Genomic DNA, 21,863 nt, shown 5'->3' with positions numbered 1-21,863 from the left:
TTATAATTAAAAAAAAAAGATGACCATAACCTGTCTACCTCTATTATATGGCCTGTGGAAAATGTTATAAAAATCCAAATGATCTTTGGCAGAATTACAACTTCCTCCCCATGCTCTGCAAAGATCTCTGCAAGCAGGATCAGAATAGGAGGCAAGACTGAACGTCATTGAGGTCCCCACCCATGCCTGCCTCTATGTGTTCAGAGCTGCACAGAGTCAGATTAGAAAACTTGAATTAAGTTGGATGGGCTGTGGAAAGCCATGGTAGAGGAAAGCACCTGGTTGTGGCTGAGCTGAAAGAGGTCTGCAGGGCCCTGGACCAAGAGGTTCCTGTGTTCCAATCCCAAGAGAGCTTTGGGTCCCAATCCCAATCGCTCTGCTAAGTGAGCCTGGTCAAGAATCTTCACTGTCCAAGTCTCAAATGCAATGGTGCCTGTTCTTCTATACTTGGGGATCTCAGAATTAGTGGGTAGGCAGCGTTAGGGCACTACAGGCACCGAGCAGAGCTGGGGAAAGTGGGGCTCTGCTCTTGCAACTTGCCTGCCTCCTGGACTCCATGATACTCTGACAGTTGTTTTGTTTCCTGTTTCAGCAGCGCCTGTACTGTAAGGACTTTACTCTCCCAGGAAGATTCTGAGCCCAGGTAAGGACTTAGGCAGGTGTGGCCTATAGTCTGCTGTGCTGGGCAGTGCTGAAGAAAGCTGGGCTAGCTAGCTGCCCTTTGTTCTCCTTGGTGCCAGCTGGGGAAGGGACAGTTAAAAGGTGTGATCCAGGGGCTGGAAAGATAGCATGGAAGTAAGATGTTTGCCTTGCATGCAGGAGGATGGTGGTTCGAATCCCAGCATTCCATATGGTCCCCTGAGCCTGCCAGGAGTGATTTCTGAGTGTAGAGCAGGAATAACCCCTGAGTGCTGCTGGGTGTGACCCAAAAACCAAAAAAAAAGAAAGGAAGGAAGGAAGGAAGGAAGGAAGGAAGGAAGGAAGGAAGGAAGGAAGGAAGGAAGGAAGGAAGGAAGGAAGGAAGGAAGGAAGGAAGGAAGGAAGGAAGGAAGGAAGGAAGGAAGGAAGGAAGGAAGGAAGGAAGGAAGGAAGGAAGGAAGGAAGGAAGGAAGGAAGGAAGGAAGGAAAACAAGGTGTGATCCAGGTTGTTCATGCCTCCTGCCTTGTTTCAAAGGATGCCCCAGTCTCATCCTTATCTGAACCAAGCTATTGGCAGGCAGCATGGGGAGGTTGGTCCTGTCTTGGCTGGGAGTGGATGCATGTGTCCAGATAGAGGGGTCCCCCTGCTCTGAACCCCATTCTACCCCCAGACTCACCAGGAGCCAAGGCCATGGCTGCCAATTCTGAGAAGAGGGTGGCCTCATCCGTCTTCATCACCCTGGCACCCCCACGTCGAGATGAGGCGGTGGCGGAAGTGAAGCAGGCAATGTGTGAAATACGACCCAGCCGCCCCTGGGAGACTCTTGCTCCTGAGAAGGCATCTGGGGTTGGCTCAGCGGGCAGGCAGGGCCCCTGGAAGGCTCCTGGCAGGACCATGGCCACTACATCTGCTGTACCCTCTCAGCTCTCCAATGGAGGTAAGAGGGTGAGGATGGGGTGGAAGACAGGTCAAAGGCATCAAGGGGGAGGGGATGAGAAGGCGCTGAGGTTGGTCATTAATTCCTTCCTGGGGCAGCTACTATGGGGTCCTAGCTCAGGAGATGGGGTTCCTGGGTCCTTCACTCTGGCTGAGTGACATTGCAGGCTCTGTTCTTCAGTTTCTGAATCTGTAGCATGAAGGTTGTTTTTTTGTGGGTTTTTTTGTTGTTGTTTTTTTTGTTTTTTGTTTTTTTTTTTTGGTTTTTGAGTCACACCGGCAGCACTCAGGGGTTACTCCTGGCTCTATGCTCAGACAGAAATCGCTCCTGGCAGGCTCATGGGACCATATGGGATGCCGAGATTCTAACCACCATCCTTCTGCATGCAAGACAAACACCTTACCTTCATGCTATCTCTCTGACCTTCATGGCTGTAGGGAGGTTTAGCTACACAGTTTAGCTACACAGTTGTAAGTGGTTCACCCAGTCCCTCTTCCATAAAAAGTGTGAAGTATATTACTATTTGCCCTTATTCTGGGCTATAATATGGGAAGAAACAAGGCTTTCTGTTTACATAAAGCTTATAGCCAAGTGCAGGGAGAAGATAATAAAGATCTATAATGTTGGGGAAACCAAAAAACCAAATAGCATAAAGCTGAAGGGAAGAGGTGGGGAGGGCCACAATAGTTTTGTTTTTGAGCCTTATCAGTTGTGTTCAGTGCTTACTCCTGGCTCTGCACTGAGGGGTCACTTCTGGCAAGGCTCTGGAGGACCATATGGGATGATGGGGATCATACCTAGATTGGCCACATGCAAGGCAAGCACCCAACCCACAGTACTAAGTCTCCAGCCTCTCACACCATCTCTCTCGTTCATTAATTTTCCTCCTAACTTCTCTGTAAAATGCTGCTTGGGGAGGAGAGAGGACTCCAAGGGCTGAAGTACAGATTCTGCGATACACTTACCCCCAAATCTGCTGTTGAGAGTGGCCCAAAAATAAAGTAAGAACCAAACCCTCCTCCTGCCACCCAGCCCCCTTGAACCTCACCTTTCTCCATCAGCTCAGTGACTTTCAGCACACCCACCCTCTGGCCCTGAGTCTTGGCTGGGACCTTCCTCCTCACAACCCCGTCACAGCTCCCGTCACAGCCTGCTGTCTAGACTCTAGGCAGATCAACACTGCTGCCCACCCTGATCCGGTTCCTGACTCAATCGCGTCAGCCTTCCTTCCTGAGCTGGGTTCTTGCACTGTAGCTGGTTCAGCATGGCCTGGGGGTTTGGCTTGTTTGAACACAGCCAGCTGGGACCTACCCCCTATTTCTGATTCAGTACTTTTGGGGCCAGAAAATGTGCATTCCTCCTGGATTTTTTGATAAAGCAGATGCTGTAAGGCTGAACAGCTTACTCTGATAATGAGTTCAAAGGGATTAAGAAGTGACGTTGCGGGCCGGAGAGATAGCATGGAGGTAAGGCGTTTGCCTCTCATGCAGGAGGTCATCGGTTCGAATCCCGGCGTCCCATATATGGTCCTCCCGTGCCTGCCAGGAGCAATTTCTGAGCCTGGAGCCAGGAATAACCCCTGAGCACTGCCGGGTGTGACCCAAAAACCACAAAAAAAAAAAAAAAAAAGAAGTGACGTTGCTGGGCTGGAGAGATAGCACAGCTGTAGGGTGTTTGCCTTACTTGTGGCCGACCCAGGATGGACCAGGGTTCTATTCCTGGCATTCCATATGGTCTCCGAGCCTGCCAGGAGTGACTTCTGAGTAGGAGCTAGGAGTAACCCCTGAGTGCTGCTGGGAGTAGCCCAACAATAACAACAACAAAGTGACGTTGTGGATTTGCAACTATCAGCATCACCCTGGAATGTTGCAAGAAAAAAAAAAAGGAAATCCAAACAAATATAAATTCGTGAACTAGAGAGATAGTATAGGTCCTATAGGGTTAAGGCCTTTGGATACAATGGATAGGGTGTTTGCCTTGCATGAGACTGACTTGGTTTTGATCCTCACCATCCCACATTGTCCCCTGAGCATCATCAGGAGTGATCCCAGAACACAGAGCCAGGAATAAGTCCTGAGCATCACTAAGTGTGGCTTGAAAAAAGAAAATGCATGGGGCTGGAGAGATAGCATGGAGTTAAGGCATTTGCCTTTCGTGCAGAAGGTCATTGGTTCAAATCCCAGTATCCCATATGGTCCCCCCAACCCTGCCAGGAGCGATTTCTGAGTGTAGAGCCAGGAATAACCCCTGAACAGTGCCGGGTGTGACCCAAAAACAAAAAACAAAAAAAAGAAAATGCATTTGCCTTGCATGTGAGTAACTGGGTTTAATCCGTAGTACTACATGCTTCCCTGAGCACTGCCCTGGGAACTTCCAAACACAGAGCTAGGAGTAGTTCATGAGCACCACTGGGTCATGGCCCCCCAAACCCCCAGCCTCTGCCAAAAGAAAAGCCCCATGAGAGGCCAGAGCAATAGTTCACCAAGTAGAGGAGGGCATTTCCTTGCATGTGGCCAACCTGAATTTGATCCCCTACATACCATATGGTCCCCTGAGTACAGCTGGGTGTGACCCAAAAACAAACAAAAAAAGCCCCACGAAAATGAAAACAACATAACTCATATTCTACCCTAAATATGCTGGGTGGGAGCCCAGCCATGTGCATTGAACAAGCCTCTTATCCACATCTGGGAAGCCCCCAGGCCTGAAACACCTTCCATCTACACAGTGTTGATGCCCTTTGCCAAGGAAACTATTCCTTATTCATCTCCAATGGATGGAAATCTGAAGCCTAGAGAGGCAGTCCTGCCAGGTGTATGGTCTTAGCCTCACCATCTGCCTCCTGTGCTTTCTCAGGCACTCTGGCCTCAATGCTGCCTGTCCTGCCTCCTGCCCACTTAGGGGGTGGCAGAGTGCCTCCACCTGGGCCCATGTGGGAGAGTAGATTCGGTTTTCTGACTGTCCACTAGTCTCGTTTGCCACCCCATCGCCTCCTCTAGGCTGCTAGATAGCTTGTTACTGGCACAGTTTGGGGCATGAGAGTGCCAGTGAGTGATCCTAGTGAGGGACCAGCTGGGCTAGGTCATTCCCTAGGTTAGGAGATGGACTCTCTAGCTCCCTTTTCCTGCTGTCTACCTCAGCTTCCAGAACAGCAAATAGCTGGGTTTTTGCCAGTTTTTTGTTTTGTTTTGTTTTTGTTTTTTACATGTTTGCTATTTGACTTTTTGTTGTTGGGGCTTTTTTTTTTTTAGTTTTTTAGTTTTTGGACTGCACCCAGTGGTGATGAGGGGTTACTCCTGGCTATGCACTCAAAAATCACTCCTGGCTTGGGGAACCATATGGGAAGCCATGGATCTAACCCAGGTCCGTCCTGGGTCAGTTACATGCAAGGCAAACACCCTACCACTCTGCTATTGCTCCAGCCCAGTTTATTTATTTTTGGACCATACCTGGCAATACTCAGGGGTTACTCCTGGCTCTGCACTCAAGAATTACTCCTGCTGTTACTCCTGGCAGTGCTCAGGGGACCAAAAGGGATCTGGGGGCTGGTCCGAGTGCAGTGGTGTTTACAATTAATTGATCACAGCCAGTTACAAAAGGGATCTGGGAGTTGAAGCTGGTTTCCTAACTGCTGTACTCCAACTTCCAAGACAAACTCCTTGATCCCTGTACTATCTGTCCAGCCTTTTGTGATATATTTAGAAGTAAGCATCAGCACTGAGGTCTTGTCAGCCCCACATTTTCAGAATGCATCTCTAAATATGGACATTTTCTTACATGACCACAATGCCAAACAGAGCCTCAAAAAATCAACAAGAATGCTTTATAATTATCTAATACTTTATCCACAGTTGATTTTCCATAATTATAACAAAAGTGCTTTTAGCTATTGAATTGCAGTGAAATTAATGGTTTGTATTACATCTTATCTCTCTGTTGAACTGTGCCATTAGTAAATCACTTGACTTTTCTTCCATTATAAAATGAGGAGAATTTGATGAGATGGTTTATCCGTGGAATCAGCATCCAGATAGTCTATACTGGCACTGGCTGATAAAACAAAATGAGTCACAAATAAAGCCATATATATAATTTTAGTTCTCCTAGCATTCACATTTAAAAAAGAAAAAAAAAAGTGAGGCCTGGAACCAGAGAGATAGTATGAAGGTAGGGCATTTGCCTTGCATGTAAAAGGACAGTGGTTGGAATCCTGGCATCCCATATGGTTCCCTGAGCCTGCCAAGAGTGATTTCTGAATGTAGAGTCAGGAGTAACCCCTGAGCTCTGCTGGGTGTGACCCAAAAACCAAACCAAACCAACACAAAATTAAAAAAAAAAAAAGCGGGGCCGGAGTAATAGCACAGAGGTAGAGAATTTGCCTTGCATGTAGCCAACTCAGGTTCGATCCTCAGCATCCCGTATAGTCCCCCAAGCCTACCAGGAGTGATTTCTGAGTGCAAACCCAGGAGTAACCCCTGAGCACCATGGGCATAGCCCCTTAAATAAATAAATACATAAATAAATAAGGAAAAAGATGAGGCTGGAAAGATTGTACAGTGGATAGGGCACTTGCTTGCATAGAGCGAACCTGGATTTGATCCTCTGCATCCCATATGGTCCTCTGAGCCCTGCTGGGAGAGACCATTGAGCACAGAACCAGAAGTTCCTCCCTCCAAAAAAGGGGAAAAGAAATATTAGTTTTAGATAATCTGAATTGCAAATAATAAAATGTGATGATAAAAATAGTTTACAAAAAGATAATTTTGGGTATTAGAGAAGAGAATACAATGATTAAGGCACTTCCCATGCATGTGGCTGATACTGTTTTGATTCCCACCACTACATATTGTCCCTAAGCACTGCCAGGAGTAACCTCTGAGCACAGATCCAGGAATAATCCCCAAGCACTGTCTCATATGCCCTCCAACATAAATATATGATTCTTGGGCTGCAGAATAGTACTGTCAGTGGGGTGTTTACTTTGTATGCAGCTGACCTGGGTATGATCCTGGCATCCCATACATTCTCCTGAGTACTGTCAAAAGTAATCCCTGAGCATTGCCAGTTGTGGCCCCCTAAAAAGTACATATAATTTTAAGTAAATATTTAGCAACACAGTATATAAAAATGATTATCATTTATTCTGTATCATTATAAAAGTTACTGATGGAATAGCTTTCATTCTATTCTCTATAGTAAGTCTTCTAAAATCTGCTGGTACTTCTTGGTGTGAATCATATGCCATCCATGCCATATGCCAACCATGATGAGCAAGAGATGGTTCAGAGAGCTGGAGCACAGGCTCTACATGTGGGAGACTTGGGTTTGGTCCTCAGCACCATATGGTCCCCTGAGTAATACCAGAAGTGACCCTCAAGCACAGATAGAGCCGAAGGTAACCCCTGAGCATCACTGGGTGCAGCTCAAGCAAAAGCAAAAAGGATCCCAAACTTTCATGATCTTATTTCATCCCTACCACAACCCCGAGTGAGTGACTGAGCAAATTAAATTTATTGGAAAGGATTGGCCTTTTGCTGACAGGTGTCCTGTGGCAGTCAGAGATGAACCCCAGGTCTGGATACCCCTCTTCCTGAGCCCACAGCCACTTCTTTGATCAGTCTTCTGGCTAAGCAGTGTCCCCTGTGCCCTTTCAGAGACTTTTCAGCCAACCCTGTCTCTGGTCTCATTGCAGGATGCTGTCCCCCACCTCCTCTCCTGGATGCTGATGACCCACTCCCTGACTTGGACCTTCTCCCGCCTCCACCACCACCCCCTGTGGCTTACCTGCCTCCTGAGGAGGCACCCCCAGCCCCAATGGGAGTGTCCCTCATTTCAGATTTCGAAAAGCTGCACCTTCCTCCACCTCCACCTCCACCTCAGGTACTGCCAACACCATGGTCCCTGACAGAGCTGGGGGCTGAGGCAAGGGAATTTGGATGTTTCAGGAACTGAATCCTGGAGGGAGGGTGTCCATTAAATGTCCTTTCAGTCTGGTCAACACTGGTGTGAGGGTCAAGAGATATACAGGGTATATATGTTTTCAGGTCCCTAGAAAAGGAACTCCATACACTTTTCTCCTCAAGCAACCATTCATTTCTCAGAAGACATTTCTTTGTGTCTAACAAAAATTCCTTAGTTTTTGTTGTTGTTGTTGTTGTTGTTGTTGTTGTTGTTGTTGTTTCGGGCCACACCTGATGACGCTCAGGGGTTACTCCTGGCTCTATGCTCAGAAATCACTCCTGGCTCGGGGGATCATATGGGATACCAGAGAATCATACCTCGGTCCATCTTAGGTCAGCCACGTGCAAGGCAAATGCCCTACTGCTGCGCCACCACTCCAGCCCCCAAATCTCTTAGTTTTTATAGGAGAAATCACTTTTTGCCCCAGTGCCAGAGATTGAACCCAAGGTCTTTGGTACACAAGGCATGTGCACTTCTTCTGAACTATGTCCCCAGCCCAGGAAACTCCTCTTCAATCCTAGCCCTTAACTGATAGATGCCATTGCCGGGGATGTGATTCAGAGGTACAGCACAAACTTTGAGGAGGCCCTGGGTTTGATACCCAGCACCCAAAACATCCACATAAGTCCAGAGACCACTGTAGAAAATTCTGGGATGATCTGGTTTTAGACTATTCCATTACCAACAGAAAAGGGAAGTAGCTTTGACTGGCTATGGGCACCTGGGTCCCAGCTGCCCTTCCTGTGGGTGACTTTAGCCTAGACCTTTGCTTCTCTGGTGGCTTCCATCCTCATCCTTTTTCATGTGAAGGGGCTGAGTGTGCCGGGTACTTTCAGAGTCGAAGCAGGGCTGAGGAGTCATATGAAATTATGCACCATCTTTCTTACCCTTCTGTGCCTCCACAGGCTCTCCAGCCTCAGCCTCCACCCAGTCACCTCAGGCCCACGAAGGAGCTGCCCCCTCCTCCAGAGGAACCAGTCAGCGGACCAGAAAGGGAAATGTCCACAGGTATGGATACAGTGTGCGGAGGGATCCTGAGGGTCCCTGCGGTGCTGGGGTCAGCAGGAAGCCTCCAGGAAGGAAGCAGAAGAGCTGGGACACCAGAGACTGACCTGATCCAGAGCTGTACATCAGTTTTCTCTTTTTTCATTTACTTATTTATTTACTTTTTGTTTTGGGGCCATAGCCAGTGGTGCTCAGGAGTCACTACTCTTTTTTTTTTTTTGGGGGGGGGCACACCCGGTGGTGCTAGGGGTTACTCCAGGCTCTGCATTCAGAAATTAATCCTGGCAGGCTTGGGTACCATATGGAATGCTGGAAATCGATCCTGGGTCTGTCCTGGGTTGGCTGTGTGCTAAGCAAAAGCCCTACCACTATGCTATCTCTCCAGTAGGGTCACTACTCTTGGCTCTACACTCAGGAATTGCTCCTGGTAGTGCTTGGGGGACCACATAAGATGTCGGGGATCAAGCCTGGGTTGGCTGCATATAAGGGAAGCACCTTACCCACTCTGCTATTGCTTTGACCTTATTCACTCATTCATTCATTTATTTGGAGCAACATCTGGAGGTATTCAAGGCTTACTCCTGAGCAGCACTGTGTGTGTGTGTGTGTTTGTGTGTGTGTGTAAAAAATCCCAGGTGTGGACCCGGAGAGATAGCACAGCCACGTTTGTGTGTGTGTGTGTGTGTGTGTGTGTAAAAAATCCCAGGTGTGAGCCCGGAGAGATAGCACAGCTGTGTGTGTGTGTGTGTGTGTGTGTGTGTGTGTGTGTGTGTGTGTGTGTGTGTGTGTGTGTAAAAAATCCCAGGTGTGGGCCCGGAGAGATAGCACAGCTGCGTTTGCCTTGCAAGCAGCTGATCCAGGACCAAAGGTGGTTGGTTTGAATCCCGGTGTCCCATATGGTCCCCCGTGCCTGCCAGGAGCGATTTCTGAGCAGACAGCCAGGAGTAACCCCTGAGCACCACTGGGTGTGGCCCCAAAACAAAACAAAACAAAAAAAAATCCCAGGTGTGGCTTCAAAACAAAAGCAAATAATATTTTATATATTTTATATATATATATGTATGTATATATATATATACATATATATATATATATATATATAAGCTAAAGAGATAGTACAATATGTAGGGCATACACACTTTGCACTCAGCCAAGCTGGTTTGTTTGTTTTTCAGCCACACCAGGTGATGCTCAGGGGGTAGTCCTGGCAATGTGCTCAGAAATCGCTCCTGGCTTGGGGGACCATCGTAGGCTAGTTCTCGCAAGGCAGATGCTTGTGCCACTGCTTCGGCCTCCAGCCAAGCTGGTTTGATCTTGGGATCCTATAAGGTCTCCAAGCACCTACCAACAATAATTTCTGAAAAAAGAGCCAGGAGTAACCCTTGAACACTATTGGGTGTGGCCCCATAAGCCTAAAAACTCATATGTATGGATACATATATACAAGTATAATTAGATATTTACATATATCTTCTGATTATATGGGGTTATACCTGAATTTTTTTTTTGGGGGGGTGGGTTTTGAGTCACACCCAGTGGCACGTGGGTTATTCCTGGCTTTGTACTCAGAAATCACTCCTAGCAGGCTTGGGGGACCATATGGGATGCTGGGTACCAAACCCAGTAGGCTACGTACGTGCAAGGCAAATGCCCTACCTGCTGTGCTATAGCTCTGGTCCTATATCTGGATTTGTGTGTGTGTGTGTGTGCCACATTTTGTGATTCTCAGGGGTTACTCCTGGTTCTGAACTCGGGAATCACTCCTGGCAGTTCTTGGGGCACCATATGGGATGCTGAGAATCTAATCTAGGTCGGCCACATGCAAGTCAAATACCTTACCCACTGTACAAGTAATTCACTCCCCTGGGATATTTGTATTCTTTTTTTTTTTTTTTTGGTTTTTGGGTCACACCCGGCGATGCTCAGGCATTACTCCTGTCTGTCTGCTCAGAAATAGCTCCTGGCAGGCACAGGGAACCATATGGGACACTGGGATTCGAACCAACCACCTTTGGTCCTGGATCGGCTGCTTGCAAGGCAAACACTGCTGTGCTATTTCTCCGGGCTGGGACATTTGTATTCTATTTGTTTTGGAGTCACGCCTAATTATCCTCAGAGGTTGCTCCTGGCTCTGCACTCAGGGATCACTCCTGTAGGGCTTGGAGAGCTGTATGCGGTTCTGGGGCTCATAGGGTGAGCTATATGCGAGGCAAGCACCTTATCATTGTCCTCGCCTTCTAGCCCCTGTTTTTATTATTTTTTATTTTTATTTTGGGCCACACCCGACGGTGTTCAGGTGTTTTTATTATTTACAGTTCTCTTCCATTTTCTTTATTGTTGTTGTTGATGATGATGACATAATGACTCATGGCTGCATACACCCCTAGCTGGGATGCTCTTTTTGTTTTACCTTTTTTCTTTTTTTTTTTAAATTTTTTTGTGTGGGACCCACATCTGGCAGTACTCAGGCCTCTCAGGAGTCACTCCTCATGATAACAGGAGACCATATGGTATAAAATCACCCACACTGTATTTCCAACTCTGGATGAATGAATCTAAAGCAGAGCCACACATAAAATAATCCAGACCAGGCTGAGGGTGAAACATGTAGTCTGGCAGCCTTCTATTTCATATAAAGAGTGAGCTGCCTGCCAGAACTATCATTTTGTTTGTTTGTTTGTTTGTTTAGATTTTGGGTCACACCCAGCAGCACTCAGGGGCTATTCCTAGCTCTATGCTCAGAAATCGCCCCCGGCAGGCTGGGGGGAACATATGGGATGCCGGGATTTAAACCACCGTCCTTCTGCATGCAAGGCAAATGCCCTACTGCTGTGCTATCCCTCTGGCCCCAGAACTATCATTTTTTTATTGAGTACAGAGACCACCCCCAGTGTGGCAAGTAAGGACAGAGTAAGGACAGAAAGCCCAGGCTATCCTGAGCCAGTCCTGCCCAGGTTTACATGTAAGACAATCTCTATTTTGGGATGAAACCAAGTTGTAAACAAACAGATACAAAAAAACCAGGAATGATCTTTGTTTTGGGTAAAACAAAGTGTAATCTAACAAGATGGGATGCTGGAGAACCCAGGTCAGTTGTATGTAAGGCAGATGCCCTACCTGCTTACTCAGACTCGGTCTCTCCCCAGCCTTTTCTCTTTTTTTTCTTTTTTTTTTTTCCTTTTTTTCTCTTTTTTTTTTTTTGGTTTTTGGGCCACACCTGGGGGTGCTCAGGGGTTACTCTTGGCTGTCTGCTCAGAAATAGCTCCTGGCAGGCACGGCGGACCATGTGGAACACCAGGATTCGAACCAACCACCTTTGGTCCTGGATCAGCTGCTTGCAAGGCAAACACCGCTGTGCTATCTCTCCGGGCCCTTTTCTCTTTTTTTTTCAATTCTACATAGACACCTTGAGTTCCAACACTGTCAGTATGTTTCAGGCATCCAGTGTTCCAGCCCCATGCTCACGGTGCTCACACATTGTTCACTGGGACTTTGCACATCAGCTTACAGGGCCCTTGTACCCTGGATTACACACAGCCTTTGTCTCCTCCACCACAGACATCTGTGCCTTCTGCCACAAGACCGTGTCCCCGCATGAGCTGGCTGTGGAGGCCATGAAGCGGCAGTACCATGCTCAGTGCTTCACCTGTCGTACATGCCGCCGCCAGCTGGCCGGGCAGCGTTTCTTTCAGAAGGACGGCCGGCCTCTCTGTGAGCCCTGCTACCAGGTAACCCCCCTGCAGGCTGCAGGTGCTAGGATTGTGCTAGGCATTTGGAAGGTGCCACCTGCAGGCAGTCCCACGATTGGCCCATTTCAGAGGTGAAGGGAGGAGCTTTCAACTTTAGCATTTCATGGTTCCCTGGGCATTCCTGGGAGTGGCTGTATGTACCATAGCAACCTGTGCAAAGTTGCCCCTATGCACTTCTGAGTCTGACCCAAAAACAAAACAAAAAATATGTATTAGAATTACTAAATGGGGGCTGGAGCAATAGCGCAGTGGTAGGGCGTTTGCCTTGCATGCTGCTGACCCAGGATAAACCCTGGTTCAATTCCAGCATCCCATATGTCCCCGAACCTGCCAAGAGTGATTTCTGAGCACAGAAACAGGAGTAACCCCTAAGCACCGCTGGGTGTGCCCCCTCTCCCAAAAAAAGGAATTGCTAAATGGTAGTTCTGTGTGGCCAAGTCATGGTATAAAGACCACTGGGGCATTTTGCTGGGGCCAAGGAAACAGCTGGGGATCAAACCCACCCACAGTGCTATTGTTCCAGCCCCTCAGGAGTAATTCTTGAATACAGAGCCAGGAGTAAGCCCTGAGTATTGCTGGTGTGGCCCTAAAACAAAAGCAAACTTCAAAAAAAAGAAAGGCAAACTTAGAGAAAGTCTGTAACTCTATAAGGGGAGGGGAAATAAGTAGATAGATCTGAGAAGATTCAAAGATGAAATGACCTCAAGGAAACTGAGGGCCAGAGCCATAGCACAGCAGTAGGGCTTTTGCCTTGCACTAGCCAATACTGGAAGAATCCTGGTTTGATTCCTGGCATCCCATATGGTCCCCTGAGCCTGCCAGGAGCAACTTCTGAGCGCCAGGAGGAACCACTGGGTGTGACCCAAAAACCAAAAAAAGGTGCATCCATTCCCAGGTCTGCTGCATGCAAGGCAAATGCCCTACAGCTGTGCTATCACTCCGGCTCCTGCTCCAGTTCTTTCAGGCATACCAATTACTGGTTCTGAGATCTCACTAGACCCTGACCTCTAGCATTCCCTGTGACATAGCTATGGGCTTTATCCTCACTGCCTGGCTTCCTGGAACCCTGTGGTAACCCATCCGTTGGCCCTGGTGGTTTGGAGTGGGCATACTCTGGGCTGCACTCAACCCACGGCCCTCTATGCAGGACACCCTGGAGAAGTGTGGCAAGTGTGGTGAGGTGATCCAGGAACACATCATCAGGGCCCTGGGCCAGGCCTTCCACCCACCCTGCTTCACGTGTGTGGCCTGTGCTCGTTGCATAGGGGATGAGCGTTTCGCCCTGGACAACCAGAATGAAGTGTACTGCCTGGATGACTTCTACAGGTATGGCGACATCTCTCAGTGCAGTGGTGGGGCCAGGCTGTGACTGGCTAGAAAAGTGGTGCTTATAACTGGGCCAAGCTTTTCTGTTGTCTCTGGCCTTTCTCTTTACCCCTACATCAACTCCACTCCTTCCATTTCTGCCTGTAGTGTTCCCTCCTTTTTTTGTGTGTGTGGTTTTTGGGTCACACCCAGCAGTGCTCAGGGGTTATTCCTGGCTCCAGGCTCAGAAATTGCTCCTGGCAGGCACAGGGGACCATAAGGGACGCTGGGGTTTGAACCGATGACCTCCTGCATGAAAAGCAAACGTCTTACCTCCATGCTATCTCTTCGGCCCCTCCCTCCTATTTTTTTGTTATGTTTTTTTGGCCACACCTGACTGTGCTCATTGCCTTTTTTTTTTTACTTTTATTTTTTTCTTAAGAGGAGGAAGGAGAGGAAGAGGAAGAAAAGGAAGAATAGGAATAGGAGAAGAAAGTGGAGGAGGAGGAGTGAAAGAAGAGGAGGAGAGAAAGGAGGAGGAGGAGGAGAGGGAAGAGGAAGAGAAGCAGTGGGTAGGCCAGGGAGAGGAGGAGAGGGAGGAGAGGAGGAGGAAAAGGAGGAAGAAGCTCAGTGCTGACTCCTGATTCTGTACTCCAGACCATATTGGGGTGCCGGAGATCAAACCCAAGTCTGTTGCATGCAAAGCAAGCACCCTACCTGCTGTATTCTCTCTCTGGCTCTCCTCTGCTTTAGATTGATTTAGTTTTCCCTATTCCCTTGTATTCTTTTCTTTACTTTTACTTTTATTGGCTGGTTTATTAGTTTTTGCCCTCTCTCTCTCAGCAGTGTGCTCAGAGGCTTCTCCTGTCTCTGTGCTCAGGGGTTATTTACCCACAGTTCTTAGGGAATTAAGTGGGGCCAGGGATCAAACCCTGTCCAGGGGTCTCAAACTCGCGGCCCGCGGGGCCGTTTGCGGCCCTCTGTACAACATTTTGTGGCCCTGCCCTAGAGGAATCTTTTTTTGTTTTGTTTTGTTTCAGTTGTTTGGGTCACACCCCCCAATGTTCAAGGCTTACTACTGACTTTGCCTCCTGCGGCCCCCCCAAGTAAATTGAGTTTGAGACCCCTGCAGTGTAGGCAGATCATGAACTCCTTTGAGTCATTTCCTCACCCTACTTATTTTTTTGTTTTGTTTATTGTTTGTTTTGGTTTTTTTCGGGGGGGGGGATACTCCTGGTGGTGCTCAGAGGTTACTCTTGGCTCTGCACTCAGAAATCACTCCTGGCAGGCTCAGAGGACCACATGGGATGCTGAGGATCCAAACCTCATTGGCCACGTGCAAGGCAAATGCCCTACCGACTGTACTAAGACTCCAGTTCTGGGGCCGGAGCGATAGCACAACACAGGATGGACGGTAGTTTGAATCCCGGCATCCCATATGGTCCCCCGAGCCTGCCAGAGATGATTTCTGAGCACAGGAGTAACCCCTGAGTGCCACTGGATGTGACCCCCCCCCCCAAAAAAAAAAAAAAACAACTCTCCAGTCCCAATAAAGAATTTTTATTTCATTTGCCAGTACCAAGGACCAAACCTGGAGCCTTACATATGCAGGGCAAGTGCTCTATCACTGACCTCCTAAGGTAGCACTTTTTTTGTTTGTTTGTTTGTTTGTTTTTGTGGTTTTTGGGTCACACCCGGCAGTGCTCAGGGGTTACTCCTGGTTCTATGCTCAGAAATTGCTCCTGGCAGGCACAGGGGACCATATGGGACGCCGGGATTCGAACCGATGACTTTCTGCATGAAAGGCAAACGCCTTACCTCCATGCTATCTCTCCGGCCCCAAGGCAGCACTTTTTGAGCATCTAAGCAGTCCCTCCTGGACTTAAGTGACTTAATTCTCAAAACTGGGATTTAAGACCTATACTGGGAAGGGTTCTATTGGGTTAAATATAGGGACAGAGGCACACAGCGGAGAAGCAACCCCAAGTCTTCTAGATGGGAAGTGGGATCACTTACTTTAGGGACTTATCTCCTATTCAACCTGATTTTGGAGATTGGATTTACCCCTGACCTGAAACCAAAGCCTTGTGGAGCAGAAGAGACAAGTAAATCTGGCTTTTTTTTTTGTTTTTAATTTTGTTGATTTGTTGTTTGGTTGGATTGTTTTTTCATTTTCTTCATTTATGGGCCACACCTGGTGTTCCTTAGAAGTTACTCCTGGAGATCCGCCTTGTGCAAGGCAAATGCCCTACCTGCTGTGCTGTTGCTCAACCCTGGGTATTTTTGTTTTAGTTTTTTTGGGGCCACACCTGGCCCTGCATTCAGGTATTGCTCCTGGCAGTGCTCTAGGCACCATATAGGCCAGATGTTGGGGGGAATATAACCAGGGTCTGTGTACAAGCCTAGTGTCCTACCCACTGTACCTACCCACTCTGGGAAAGGATATAAATCTGGGAGCCTTGGTCCCTGCCCTGGAGACTCACTGCCCAAAGACAGAAACAGAGCTGCCTCCTGAGAGAGGAAGAAGAAAAAGCTAGGACCAAGACAAAGGAAACAGGCCACGACCTTACTGAACACTGAACACGTGAGCGTCTCTGTTTTCTGGGTTGGAGAAATGGCTGAAAGGCCGGTATACACGTTTCAATGCCAGAGCCCCAGATTTAGTCTCCAGTATCAAATGGTCCCTGAGCACCACTTGGTGTGGCCTCCCCTTAAAATATATTTCTCTGCTTTCTCCAGTTCTAATATTTCACTTTTTTTGTTGTTGTTTTCTTTGTTTTTGTTTTTGTTTTTGTTTTTTTGGTTTTTGGGCCACACCTGGTGTCACTAAGGGGTTACTCCTGGCTATGTGCTCAGAAATTGCTCATGGCTTGGGGGACCATATGGGACACCAGGGGATCAAACCGTGGTTCGTCCTAGGTCAGCCACATGCAAGGCAAACACTCTGCCACTACTCTGGCCCTTAGTTTTGGTTTTTAGTTGTTGTTTATTTTCTTTTTTGTTTTTTATTTGTTCTGTTTTTTGGGCCACACCCAGTGACACTCAGAGATTACTCCTGACTATGCACTCAAAAATCGCCCCTGTTTGGGGCCAGAGAGGTGGTACTAGAGGTAAGGCATCTGCCTTGCAAGCACTAGCCTAAGAGGGATAGCAGTTCGATCCCCCAAGGTCCCATATGGTCCCCCAAGCCAGGAGTGATTTCTGAGTGCATAGCCAAAAGTAACCCCTGAGCGATACCAGGTATGTTCCCCCCCCAAAAAAAAAAGAAATAGCCCCTGGCTTGAGACCATATGGGACCGTGTGGGATTGAACCACGGTCCATCCTAGGATAGTGCCAGCAAGGCAGATGCCTTACCACACTGCGCCACCACTTTGGCCCCATGGTTTTGGCTTCTGACAATGCTCAGTGGTTGCTCCTGAGTCTGCACCAACTCCTGTTGGTGCTGGGGGTCAGTGCTATATGGGATGCTAGAGATTAAACTCAGGTCAGCTGGTGCAAGACCAGTGCCCTATAAGTACTGCCACTCTGGCCCCATTCGTCACTTTCTTGAGCTCATTATGCTCTGGTTCTGAGTCCAGCAACCTCTTCTGCCAGACCAACATAAAGAAGTGTTCGTGGTGCAGCTCTAGATGACATTAGAACTCAGGGGGGTCAGAAAGCAGTGCTGGGAGGTGAAGCAGAGCTGCTGTGTTGGGGCAGCTCCTTCTGTAGCTGGGTGGTGTGAGCTCTTCCCCAGCAGAGCTTTCTCTCCCTCAGGAAATTTGCCCCCGTGTGCAGCATCTGTGAGAATCCCATCATCCCCTGCGATGGGAAAGATGCCTTCAAAATTGAGTGCATGGGAAGAAACTTCCATGAAAATTGCTACAGGTGTGAGGTAAGTGGAGCACCTTGGTCTGAGTCATACATGTGTGGCTAGGTGTGACCACCCACCAGCAGGCAGCCCTGTGAGAACCTACTATGTGCCAATTTCCTGTCCAGAGCAGACACACGTCAGCATGGGAACTGATTCCCAAGCTGGTTAGTCATCAGAATGTACCGAGCGGTACATACAGACTCCAAACTCAGCCGGCTTTCACTAAGAATGGGAATTGTTTAGGAAAGATGACATTTGTAGATGACACCTTGTGTAGGTGCTCCCAATTTCTTTTTTTTGTTTTGTTTTTTTGGTTTTTGGGTCATACCCAGCAGCACTCAGGAGTTACTCCTGGCTCTATGCTCAGAAATCACTCCTAGCAGGTTCAGGGGACCATATGGGATGCCGGGATTCGAACCACCAACCTCCTGCATGCAAGGCAAATGCCTTACTTCCATCCTATCTCTCTGGCCCCAGTGCTCCCCATTTCTAAGCCCTGCCTTTCCATAGGCCAGCCACCTCTGTGAGGAAGGCACATGAGGTATAGCTATGAATAGACCAATGGAACTAAAAGTTCCATGGGACTAAAGTGGGCTTTACTGCAGTCTCCACTTGACCAGAGTTTTGGGATCCTTATCAATGTAAAAGTGCTCTTAAGGTTCTGTTGCTGGGGGCTGGAGCCATGGCACAAGCAGTAGGGTGTTTTGCCCATGCTAGCCTAGGACGAAACACAGTTCTATCCCCTGGCATCCCATATGGTCCCCAAAGCCAGGAGCAATGTCTGAGCACATAGCCAGGAGCAACCCTGGAGTGTCACCGGGTGTGGCCCAAAAAGCACACAAAAAAAAAAAAAGTTCTGTTCTCCCCTAATCAAAGCCAATACAGGGGCAACTCCTGACACTGAGTTCAGGGGTCACTCCTGTTATGGCATGGGGTCAGCCATGCTAAAGGCAAACACCCTCCCCACTGTACTTTTTCTCTAGTCCAGTTTTGCTGGTTATTAGATCATACCTAGTGGCACTCAAGGGCTATTCTCTGCTCTTTGCTTGGGGGAGGTTTCAATATGATACTCAGGGGACCATATCTTGGGAATGGACTCAGACCTTCTAGATACATACAAAGCATGTGCTCAGCCCATTAAGTGACCTGATCCTCTTTTTTCTTCCTAAAGTTTTATTTTGACAACAGAACACACCTTGGGGAGGTTGCCTGACCACAAGGGAATATGCAGTGCTGGGGATTGAGCTCAGGGCCTCACTCCCACCATGTCTATGCTCTACCACTTGTTCTGTCCTTCTTTTCCCATCTGAGTCGTTACTGAGCCATATCCTCTGTCCTCCCCTCAGTTGACCTGCTGCCCCCCTCGAACCTTTTTGATGGAGCCCAGAGGTATTGAAAGAGCAAGGACAAGGAGCCTGGCTTTGCTCCTTATGGAGCCCATTGGTTCAGTCCTTCCCTCAGCTCAGGTGTGATGGTGGCTGCCTGGCAAGGCCCAACTGTCACAGTCACTCGATATCTCCCTCACCTGTCTGCAGGACTGCATGGTGCTGCTGTCCATCGAGCCCACAGAGCAGGGCTGCTACCCGCTGAACAACCGTCTCTTCTGCAAGCCCTGCCACGTGAAGCGAAGTGCTGCAGGGTGCTGCTGAGAGCACCTCAGCTTCGTGGGACCAAATGCACCTTGGGGTGCATGTGTGGCTTTCTCTGACTTGGCTTTCCTTCTTTTCTTTTCTTTTCTTTTGTTCGTTTTTGCTGCACCTGGCAATGCTCAGGGCTTACTCCTGGCTGGCTCTGAGCTCAGGAATCACTCCTGGATGGCTCTTGGAGCCATACAGGATGCTGGGAATCAAATCCAGGTATACTGCATGCAAGACTAGCACTCTACCCCTGTATTTTGACTCTTTCTTCTTTTTGACTGCTCTAAGCCACTCAGAAACCAGCCTGCTACTCTACCCACCACACCTAAATCATGGGGCCTTAACCTGCCTGGCCCTGACTTCTGGACTTACACAGCTAGCACTTTCACACTCCCAGCTCCTCCTGTGCTCCACTCTGGGTGCTGGAAGCATCACACCCAAGGTCTCTATCACTTAGGCTTTGGCCTGCCTTGAGCAAGGCAAATGCTTTATCACTGAGTCACATATCTAGCCCCAATATTAAGGCTTGCTTTTGTTATTGTTTTGGTTTGGGGTTATACCTGGCAATCTACAGGGTTTGCTCTTAGCTCTGTGCTCAGGGTTCACTCTTGGTGGTGCTCACAGGACAGTATATGGTGCTGAGGTTTAAATGAGGTCAGTCATATGCAAGCCCAAGTGCCTTCGTCCTTGTACTCTCTTTCTAGTCCCCAAATACTAAGGTTGAAGTGGTCTGAAACATTCTTTTTCTTGAGGGGGGGTCATATATGGCAGCGCTCAGGGGTTATTTCTGGCTTTGCACTCAGAAATCACTCCTGGCAGACTTGGGGGACCAGATGGGATGCTGGGAATTGAACTCAAATCCATCCTGGGTCAGTCACATGAAAGGCAAACACCCTACCACTGTGCTATCACTCCAACCCCAGTCTGAAACATTCTTCAGACTGGGGGTAATGGGATTCCTGGCTCACAGGAATCCCTGACGTGGCTTTTCAGACAGACACAGTTGGGACCTGGTAGTGGCCCACAACAGACCTGACACACAGATATGGGGCTGAGCCCTGTAGCCACAAGACCATAGGAAGGAGTGATGCAGACCCCCAGGAGTTTAGGCAGTGATTCAGTGTTTGTCTGCTGCATACTGGGCACAAAGTGCATGAGTTCTAGGTGTTCTTGCTGCATCCCAGAGCCCTCACACACTGCAGGACAGTGCAGGGGTTCCCTCTGTTTCCCCAGCCCCCATTTTCTGCCACAGAAACCCTGCTTCCTCAGGCCTCCTGCCTGGCAGCCCTGTTAGTACTGCTTCTTCAAGGCTGTTTTTTTGGATTGTTTTTTTTTGGTTTTTTTTTTTTTTTTTTTTTTTTTTTGGTTTTTGGGCCACACCCGGCAGTGCTCAGGGGTTACTCCTGACTGTCTGCTCAGAAATAGCTCCTGGCAGGCACGGGGGACCATATGGGACACCGAGATTCGAACCAACCACCTTTGGTCCCGGATCGGCTGCTTGCAAGGCAAATGCCGCTGTGCTATCTCTCCGGGCCCTGCTTCTTCAAGGCTGTACTGCAGAGCCTTTTCTTCCTTAAGGGAAATCACTTCTGCCCAAGACATTTGCAGTGAAACTTGTGCCTTCCTCCCTGGGGTCCCCCTCTGATGCCTGCATGCTCCATGAGGACCCCCTGAAATGATGCTTGGGCCATGCCTTGTGACTCAGTCCTGGCCTTGCTGGATACCACCAGGAACATCCCACCGTGTTGTGAAGATTGAATCTGGGCCTCCTGCACCCCCACCCCAAAGCAAACCTCAGCTTCTTGTCTGAAGCTTGGAACTGCAAAATCCAAACTCCCAGCGTTCACACACCTCCACAGGTTTTAACATAAGCTCTTATTTGCTTCCAGTCTTCTTCAAAGCAATGGACTTCTTGTACTCCAGTTCTAGTGTCATGCTAAGCATTACACCCCTGCTGCCACGCGCTGATGTGCTTGTCATGTTTTCCCTGAGGCACATGAAAATAAACATGTTTAAAAACAATGACACTAACTTTATAAAATAAAATATGTCACTGTTAGAGGTTTGTGTGTGTCGTATCTGCAGTGCCCGGTCAGCCGTGGCCTTAGGTATATTAATAGTTGGAGGAATGTTGGCCGAAATACCTGACACCCCCCCACACAGACACACACCTCATGTCAGGGTAAGTCCCTGCTGTGAACTTTCAACTGTCAACTCTCAGGGTTTCCAATGTGGAGTCTGCTGTGAGATTGCTATTGGAGCCACAGACCTCTGAGGAGCGTCATTCCTACCTTCAGATTCTGCACCTTGGGAGGGCACTCATCATTGTTTGATTCTTTTTTTTTTTTTTGGTTTTTGGGTCACACCTGGCAGCGCTCAGGGGTTACTCCTGGCTCTGTGCTCAGAAATTACTCCTGGCATATGGGATGCTGGCTGGGATTCAAACTACGGTCCTTCTGCATGAAAGGCAAACGCCTTACCTCCATGCTATCTCTCCAGCCTCTCAGTTTGATTCATAGACCAGCAGTTGGTCTTGGTGAGTACACTCCAGAAAGGAGGATACATGGAGGGTCAGCACTCTGCTGTGCAATTTTGTGGACAAAGTATAAATCGTCTGAACCTCCATCTTCCCATCTCTAAAATGGAAGTAGTCTCTTGTTCTCATCTGCTAGTTCACGAACTGGTATGTCTGAACCCCATTGTAAGGAAGCTCAAAACTACTGTTACAGAAGTTCACTATGATGAAAGGAGAGAAGCGTGAGGCTGGTGAGATTC

General features: G+C 48.4%; 1 protein-coding gene and 1 long non-coding RNA gene across 3 annotated transcripts in view; one reads left to right on the top strand and one right to left on the bottom strand.

Moving 5' to 3' along the window:
* The window catches only part of LOC126006679 (uncharacterized), a 32,744-nt gene extending 11,158 nt beyond the window's left edge, over positions 1-21,586 (bottom strand). Inside the window, exon 1 of the long non-coding RNA XR_007494869.1 lies at positions 21,569-21,586. This is a non-coding gene — a long non-coding RNA (uncharacterized LOC126006679). The remainder of the gene's footprint in view (positions 1-21,568) is intronic.
* FBLIM1 (filamin binding LIM protein 1) lies at positions 1,331-19,100 on the top strand. 2 transcript variants are annotated; one of them, XM_049772070.1, is made up of 7 exons: positions 1,331-1,577; positions 7,270-7,457; positions 8,444-8,546; positions 12,102-12,271; positions 13,440-13,618; positions 17,355-17,472; positions 18,987-19,100. In XM_049772070.1, exons 1-7 carry the CDS (start codon positions 1,331-1,333, stop codon positions 19,098-19,100), a joined length of 1,119 nt encoding a protein of 372 aa, XP_049628027.1. The 2 variants fall into 2 exon arrangements, with proteins under 2 accessions (XP_049628027.1, XP_049628028.1); XM_049772071.1 differs by lacking the exons at positions 7,270-7,457; positions 8,444-8,546.
* Positions 21,587-21,863: the final 277 nt, after the last annotated feature.

Source organism: Suncus etruscus, chromosome 4 (assembly GCF_024139225.1).
Source record: "Suncus etruscus isolate mSunEtr1 chromosome 4, mSunEtr1.pri.cur, whole genome shotgun sequence".
Classification (NCBI taxonomy): Eukaryota; Metazoa; Chordata; class Mammalia; order Eulipotyphla; family Soricidae; genus Suncus; species Suncus etruscus.
Note: the sequence above shows the minus strand (reverse complement) of the source record. Positions and strands in the feature narration are given on the sequence as shown.